An 8674-nucleotide genomic window follows, 5' to 3' on the forward strand; every position below is an offset into this window, starting at 1 on the left:
GAGAATAGTAGGAGGTCAAAAAGGAAGAGGATGCACATTTTTCCTGCAAAATCTCAATGGTCTCAGATTTCCCATGCCTATTCTTACCTCTACTAGAAGACAAACATTTATTCCGACATCTCTGCTCTTCGGTTCTAGCCTCCTCAAAATTGAATTTGTACAACTATTCCTGATGAAGGGTTTCGGCCTAAAACATTGACTTTCCTGCTCCTTCGATGCTGTCTGACCTGCTGTACTTTTCCAGCCTCACACCTGTAGACTCTGGCTTCCAGCATCTGCAGTCCTTATCATCTCCTCCAACAATTAATAATCCTTATGTTTCCTTTTCCAAAATATATTCGTCTTTCTTTTGTAAGTAAAAGTTATTTAGCAGGATGTGGTCCCAATCTTTGAGAAAAGTATTGGCTTAAAAATAAGTAATTACTAGTTAAATATTGATTGATATTTTAAGATTAATAATATTTCTTTAAGTTTAGAATAGAAATCATACAGTCAAACCTCTTTATAGTGAACTTGGTTATTACAAACCTTCCATTAGAACAATTTCCTTTTTGTTACAGCATTTAGTGTTCAACCCCTGTTAAAATCAAGCAAACCAGGAACTGTTTCTCAATGATTTACAGCTCAACTCCCACATTTCCAATGGTTTTTATCCCATTATTATGAGCTGGTCAGCAGTCATTGTTTTGACACTCACAGGAAGTGCACAATGACATCATCAGGCATGGTTCCAGCCCATGTGCGACAGTTGGAAAACCCAGTGCAGCAGCTGTGTCTGTGGTAAAGGAATAAAGTCAGCTCAACCCTCGATAGAATGAAGTCCCAATGAGGAGATCTACTTGACCATTCCCCGTGGGTTTGTAATGACGGGGTCTGACTGTATATTGTTACTATTCCTAAACCGCATTGAGAAAACGTAAAAATGTAATATTCAATAGCCAGTATAAGATGTGTATAAAAATATTAATTTGGTATGATGTCTATTCTAAATGATTTTAAAATGGTATTATTAAGTCATAGTTCCAGCACTAATATGTACTGTAAAGTTAAAAAGAAGTTTTTGTTGCTTGTTAAAATTGTATTGTATTGGTTGTGTCTGACTATCACTGAGCATGTTATTATCATATTCTATGATAATTTTATAACTTTTCATATCTACAATTAAGTCAACTGATATTTTGCCCTTTTGCTTATATCTAATAGTGCACAATATATTATAAATTTATATATGCTACATCAATAGGAAATGTGAGAAAATGTTGTTTTAATTTACCCTTTATATTCCAGTAATCTGTTAGTATATCTTTGCATATGGGATGAGTGCCCTTGTATAAGTTTGGTTTATAAAGCATGGCTGCACACTTCTGGATAAATTTTAATTCTTATATTTCAATTAGTATCAGATTTAAAAATCTATTTTTCAACAATATTGCAAAACAGCTGTATTTGTATTGTACTGAAGCCGGAAATGGAAACTCTGCAGCATTTAATAAATAATGTGGTTTAATTTTGATTACAATTCAGCAAACCAGTCTTCAAATTTTCTGACTCCTTGAATTTACCATCTAGCTATTCTTCAAATTAAATAAGACGTCTTAAACAAGAGTACTTATAGTAATGCAATTTGAAATTCTTGGCCTTTAAGTTTGCTTTTCCATCATTAGTCATTATGTACATTTCTTCAGATTAATTTCAGTCATAATACCAAATTTTTAATTTGAAAAGACTTTTGAAGTCTCAGTAATGTTTCGTCATCAAAATCATGAAATACCCTTTTGTTATTTCTCTTCTTTAACACATAACATGTTCCCCCCTTGATCCTAATTTCTCCTTTCCTACCTCCCCATTGCCCTTTCTATTTGTTTACCAATCTAATCCCAACCTCTGTGTGTGGTCCTATCCTTCCTCTCTCCCTCATCCTGGCTTGACCTACCCACCTGTTTGTTCCTGTTCCTCTCTTCGTTTGCAGCTTAGAGATGGCTAAAGTCAGCACCCAGACTGCTTCCGTCATGAACCCTGTTGACCTGAACGTGAACCTCTCTCAGTCTGCCACCCCTACCTCAACCCCCACCTCTGTGGCTGTTTTAGCGGCAGCAGCAGCAGCTGCCTCCATGGTTAATGTGAATACCCCTTCTCCTTTACCAACACCCCACTATGCTGTTCCTGTTTCCAGTCTGCTTGGCATGAAAACAGTCCCACTCCTGGCACTTAATGCCACTGCTGCTCGGGGAGCCCCTGGGAGTTTATCTGCTTATACTCCCAAAATTCCCTCGACAAGTGGAGTTAAGAAATCTGATCGGCAGAAATTTGCTCCATATTGAAGTAATGTAAAGGCGGTTTTCCACTCTCTACCATATCAATGGCTAATAAATATCAAGCTTACATTTTAAACATTCATCATTTCGAACAGTTGAGTTCCAAAATTGTCTTCCACCTTCCATTACTATTAACAATACAATGCCATTAGTTCCAACAGCTAATTGACACACCACATAATAAAATATTTCCCACTGTCTGAGACAAAATAGTAAAGAATTTTACTTGAAAAAGATGAGACACACTGTTTCTCTAACTGATGTCATGCAAAAACAAACAAGTAAGAGCTATTTCACAGTAGGGAAATTATCACAATTTTCTTCCAGATGAGAGAAATATTAGATCAAGTTCTAGGAAAATTGAAAGAGAACTATAAACATAGTGAGGTAAATTTTTATCTCTGCTGTCAGACAGCAATCTGTAGAGTGGAATATAATAATAGTGGTAATGGTCCCATACTACTACTGGTAATCAGCAACTGTCCTACTGCAATCATTGCTCAGAGCCCAAGTGACATTAAACATCAATCAGGCAATTAATATGAGAACTATCCCTCTGTCCTGCTTCCAACCACTCTCCCCTCCACCTCATCAACAATCCTTCCTCATGAATCTACGCGACTCACCTGTCTCCAGGGATCAAGAGATGGTCTCTGATGAAGGTCTTGGAGTATTACTAGCCACACCCACTGCTCCCTGTGGTCCTACTGCCAATGTAGAGTTGCTACCTCTGATTGGCCTATGATCTCCAACCAGTATTGAAGATGTGTGCACGAGAACTTGGTGACTCTAGCCAAGCTGTCCCTGTGCAACAATGACAATGTGGGAAATTGCCCAGTTATATTCTGTCCAGATGAAACAAGACAAATCCAATCTATTTAAGTACTGCCCTATCAGTCTACACTCCATCATCAGCAAAATGATAGGAGGGGTCATTGTCAATCAATGGCACTTGCAAAGGAAAGCCTCCTCACTGAGTAATTTGGGTTCCGGCAGAACCAGATAGCTCCTGACCTCATTTCAGGTTCTTGGTCCAAACATTGATAAAACAAATTAACTCTAGAGGTGAGAATAAAATGACTACCCTTGAAATTAAGAGATAACAAAGTGTAGAGGTGGATGAACACAGCAGGCCAAGCAGCATCAGAGGAGCAGGAAGGCTGATGTTTCAGGCTTGGACCCTTCTTCAGAAGCTGCTTGACGTGCTGTGTTCATCAACCTCTACACTTTGTTCTCTCAGGTTCTCCAGCATCTGCAGTTCCTACTATCTCTGAATCAATTTTAACCCTTGACATTAAAGCAGCTTTTGACCTAGTGTGGCATCCAGGAGCCCTAGCAGAACTAGAGTCAATGGAAATTGATGGAAAATCTCTGTGCTGTTTGGAGCCGTACTTTTCACAAAGTAATATGGTGCTGGTTGTAGAAGGTCAGTCATTTCAGTTCAATGAGTTTATAGCAGGAGTCTCTCAGCTTAATGTATTAGGTCTAACTATCTTCAACTGTGTTGTAAATGACCTTTTCTCCAACATGAGGTCAGAAGTGAGGATATTTGCTGATGTTTGCACGATGTTTAGCACTATTCATGATCCATCCGATATTGAAGCAGTCTGTGTCAACATGAAGCAAGACCTAGATAGACAATATTCAGGCTTCAGTTGATGGATGGCAAATAACACTTGTGATACACAAACAATAAACAATGACTATCTCCAATGATAGATAATCTAATCGTCAGCCCTTGATGTTCAATGATATCAGCCTTGCTGAATCCTCCAATGTCATTACCCTGGGCATTACCCTTGACCAGAAACTGAACTGGATTAGCCATATAAATACCATGGCAACAAAAACAGGTCAGGGCTCGCAATTGTGCAGCAAATAACTCAACGTCTGTCTACCAATGCCTGTTGACCATCTACAAGACACACATCAGGAGTGTGATGGAATACTCTCCACTTGCCAGGGTAAGTGCAGCTCCAGCAACACTCAAAAAGCATGACGCCATTTAGACAAAGCAGCCTGCTTGCTTGGCACCTCATCCACTACCTTTAACATTTATTTCCTTCACCACTGATAACAGTATATAACATCTCTGGATGCATTGCAGTAACTCAGGCTCCTTTAACAGCACCTTGAAAACCCAAACCTTCTACCGCTTAGAAGGACAAGGAGAGCAGATGCATGGGAACACCATCACCTCTAAATTCCCCTCCAAGACCCCCCAAGCCTCTATTCCTTCCCTTTTCCTGTCTCAAAATCCTAGAACTCCCTTCCTAACATCATTTTGGGGGTGCCTACGCCCCAAGGCCTGCAATAGTTTAATAAGACAATGAGCTACAACCTTCAATTAAGGATAGGCATTAAGTGTTGATCTGGCTAGATTAAATCTTCATCTCATGAATGAAAAAAGACACAAAGCATTTTCAAAATTGGCTGGCAGCTCTTCGGAGCAGAATTTCCACCTGCCTTGTACCTCTTCACAGGAGCAGACCAACACTGGCCAGGTAAGTATATATTTGCTCATAAATAGTGTTTGGTGTTGCCACAGGGAACACAGGGTTCCTACCAATTGTCCAACCAGTGGGGAAGTGTCATCACGTAAACTAAATCCCACCTGGAGTTTTTCACTACCTCAGTGCCTCTGATTTCAGGAATGAATATTAGTGAGTCCTCTCCATTTGGCTTCCAGCATAATACCAACACATAATGAAGTTCAGTAAGTACAGGATTGACCTGGACTACAAGGCTCTAAGTGGTTTTTCTCAAATTGCCTGTCAACTTTTACATTTTAGGAATTGAATTTTCTTGTAGAGACAGGGATGCTGATGATGGGCTGGAATGCCAGGGGTAATCCTGAGTCAGTGACTTATGGGACCGTTGCTTAATCCAATATTTAATCACAGTCAGATTGGTTGTCAACAGGGCCAACTCTCCCTTTAAAGCATGATTGCCTGCCTTCAGAAGCCCTCATTGTAGCTCAGTCGCACCACTGTGAGAAATAACCACTGTTGGGATTATGTCTGGAAGACAAGGAAGCTAATGGGCGGCACAGTGGCTCAGTGGTTAGCACTGCAGCCTCACAGCGCCAGGGGCCCAGGTTCAATTCAGCCTCGGATGACTATCTGTGTGGAGTTTGCACATTCTCCCCGTGTCTGTGTGGGTTTCGTCCGGGTGCTCCGCTTTCCTCCCACAGTCCAAAGATGTGCAGGCTAGGTGGATTGGCCATGCTAAATTGCCCATAGTGTTCAGGGGTGTGTGGGTTATAGAGGGATGGGGATGGGTTTGGGTGGGATGCTTCAAGGGGCGGTGTGGACTCGTTGGGCCGAAAGGCCTGTACCATACTGTAGGGAATCTAATCTATGGAAACGCACCTTTGTCACAAGTAGGTAAGAAGGTTCTCAGGACATGGGGGCCACGTAAGAAGCAGTGAGAGTTGCCAAGGTCAGGCAGCACTTCTACTGCTGGAGCAGCTACTAGTGCCCGGTAGCTCCTCCACAGGTAGTCTGTTGATATGGCAGGGAGCTCCATAGCAATGGAAGAGGCCTTTATTGACTACGTAGGTGACTCAATTGACTTCTAGATGACAAGGTTTTCCTAAAGTATCATGGCAGTGGGAACAGGGGAACATTCCATCTTCTATCTTCTCTTGTATTTCTCAGTGTTCTCCACCAGGAACTGGCCTTTTCCTAAGTTTAAAGAATAGCTATTTGACAGTGCACTAGAGAGAGCTGGGACAGCTAGTACAAATGGATAGAAACAGAGTTAGAATTTCAGGTTGATAATTTACTCTTACCTAAAGAAAAGTCACAACCTGGAATGTTAAACCTGTTTCTCTGTATAGATGCTGCCAGACCTGCTGAGTATTTCAACCAGTTTCTGTTTCTATTTAAATTTTAATTTAGCTTGTTTTTAATGACCAACAGTTCATGTAGTAATGAATGCTACGATGCTACCGAACTGCAATGACTATCACTTGTAAACTGGTATTTGTGAAGAGGATTGAAAATTTTAAATTTGGGCGTCTGTTAGTTGAGTTAATTTGTCAGTAGGAAGCAGGTTATAAGCAAATAAACTACAGATTAAAATGTTGCTATGGTGGAGAAAGCACTATGTTAGCAGAAGAGCTTTGCATTTATGCATTTGAATTTTAATAAGTCAGTATACTTACATGTGAGGAATTCGACAAGGTTAAAGCTGGATTGAGGGAAATTAGAAATCAATAAATTTGGTTAATCCTATTATATATGGCATGCATATGTGATAGCCTAGCAGAAATTTGACCTATCTTATGAACATCACATTCAAAATATCTCTCTAGCTAAGGAGAGTGTTATCAAATGAATAATTTAGCTATTCAGATCCAGAATGATCCCTGATCATTACTGAATTAACCATATTCTAGCATCTAGCAACTTCAGTAGTTGAGTCATCAATGTGAAAAGCTGCTGAGAAGTTGTTGCTTCTATTTTCTATCCAGCGACTTGTACTTAAAGTGAATGCATACAAGAACCAAGATGAAGACAGCATTTAGGCCCAGCTGTAATACCTTCTAACTGAATAGTCTTGACCGTCACTATCCAAGCTAACTTAGTAATAATTGCTATTTTTCTTCCTGAAAGCAACCAGCACCATAGAACTGTGTCCAACGAACTAGCACCTTCATTAGAGAATAAAAGGGGAGAAGGTTGCAGAAAGAAAAGTTTTTGTTCACAGGAAGTGTTAACTATTTACTGATAATATTGAACATTTTTTATAAGTTATTCTCAATGGAAGCATCATTCACATTATGATTGTTATGGTGCTTAAAATACAAATTTTAACATTGGAAAATAATGTCAGTGAATTCATCAGTGAGTTAAACATCTCAAAAAAATTTTGTCTTTATCTGTTGGAGCTAGTTTATATCACATTTCCTGTTTTGTCTATTCATCCACTGTTAAGTTTAGTTTTGCATCTCTGACAAAGTAACATTGTTTCAGTCACTTTCTGATTTCAAAAAGGTCATCAACAAGCTGTGTTCATTCATCTTCATTCTTCAGATAAATGTACAAATCCTTAATTGTATCAGGTATATTTGTAAAAGAACAAAATATAATCTGTGCAGAATGATATTTCAAAACCAGCCCTAGTATTGTGTTGTATAGAACTATGCACCTTCTAAATATTACAATAAATGTTATTGTTGTATTCTGGAGCTTGTCACTATTTCAGCAAAGTTACACTAATATGTACTTTTGTGGTAGAACTGCTGCTTTTAATGTTGGTTATTCTTTAATCTTTTTGTTTGTTTGTATATAATGAAAATATTTAGAAACAATGTCCAAGTATCCCAGCTATTTAACAACTTACTGACTTGAGAATTAATTTGATGTTTATTCCAGAATTCTGTACCTATTGATTTTACTGTTGAAAACACTGTCAGGCTTTACCAATGAATAATGTACCTTGTTTGCTGTGTCCCAATGAAATTTCATGGTTGAGAAGTATTTTGTTTATCTTTTGTCTTGATTTTATTCATCCATTTTAGGCTGACTTCAGACGTTTTTGGCCTGGGAGCTCAATAATATGTTCATCTTACAAACCGCATTAATCACAACACAGAACCATTTTTTTCTGGAACATGATTTCTGTGAACTGTAATGTATAGGCTAAGAGAAATTTCTTAACATTTCTAACTCAGTTGAGAATTAAGAATATTAAGAAATAAATGTTTTTGCTATCTTAATGGTTAAATAATCTAACTTGTATGTTACTACATCATTTTTATGATTCTACACATTTTGCGGCTCACATTAATAATTAAATATCTTTTAAAAATTCTGGTGTTCAACTTTATATCTACACTCACAACAAAGCATAATCTGGTAGATTCCAATTCTTTTACTTCTGCTTCAGATATTTAAGAAAATCCAACATTATAAGCTTTTTCCAAACAGCAGAGAACCTAAGAAAACCTGAACTCTACTAGCCACATCATTAAATTGCATATTTAAAACGTTCTTATGTGTTTGATTTGAATACTTGTGAAAATTATATCTAGTACATGGTCAAAATGACGCCACACAGGACTTTTCAAAAATACTAGTCTCAAAGGTTTGTTTATTCAATATTTACATAACTGTGTAAAAACTTAATCATTAAAATGACTCAAGGTCACCTTCATCCTTAATGACTAGCATTTAAAATTTACTAACATGCGAAAGTTTTCATTGAGTTGCTATGTGGTTTAGAAATCCCTAAAGCCTGTATTGAAATCTTCATTATATATTTAGTCCTTGTTTTAAATGCTTGTTTGACTCTTTTTCTTATGTAATATTCTTCCACATAATGAATGATATGTTAAACCATCCCTTACATTC

General features: G+C 38.1%; 1 protein-coding gene across 5 annotated transcripts in view; it reads left to right on the forward strand.

The window, feature by feature from the left end:
- zgc:110045 (uncharacterized protein LOC664755 homolog) overlaps nt 1–8096 on the forward strand; it is a 248865-nt gene extending 240769 nt beyond the window's left edge. For all 5 annotated transcript variants that reach the window (XM_048551606.2, XM_048551637.2, XM_048551596.2 and 2 more), the window contains one exon: nt 1970–8096. In XM_048551606.2, the coding sequence (XP_048407563.1) occupies nt 1970–2321 (352 nt within the window). In that variant the 3' untranslated portion in view covers nt 2322–8096. The remainder of the gene's footprint in view (nt 1–1969) is intronic.
- The last annotated feature ends 578 nt before the right edge of the window (nt 8097–8674 follow it).

The sequence above is a fragment of the Stegostoma tigrinum genome, chromosome 2 (genome assembly GCF_030684315.1).
Source record: "Stegostoma tigrinum isolate sSteTig4 chromosome 2, sSteTig4.hap1, whole genome shotgun sequence".
NCBI lineage: Eukaryota > Metazoa > Chordata > Chondrichthyes > Orectolobiformes > Stegostomatidae > Stegostoma > Stegostoma tigrinum.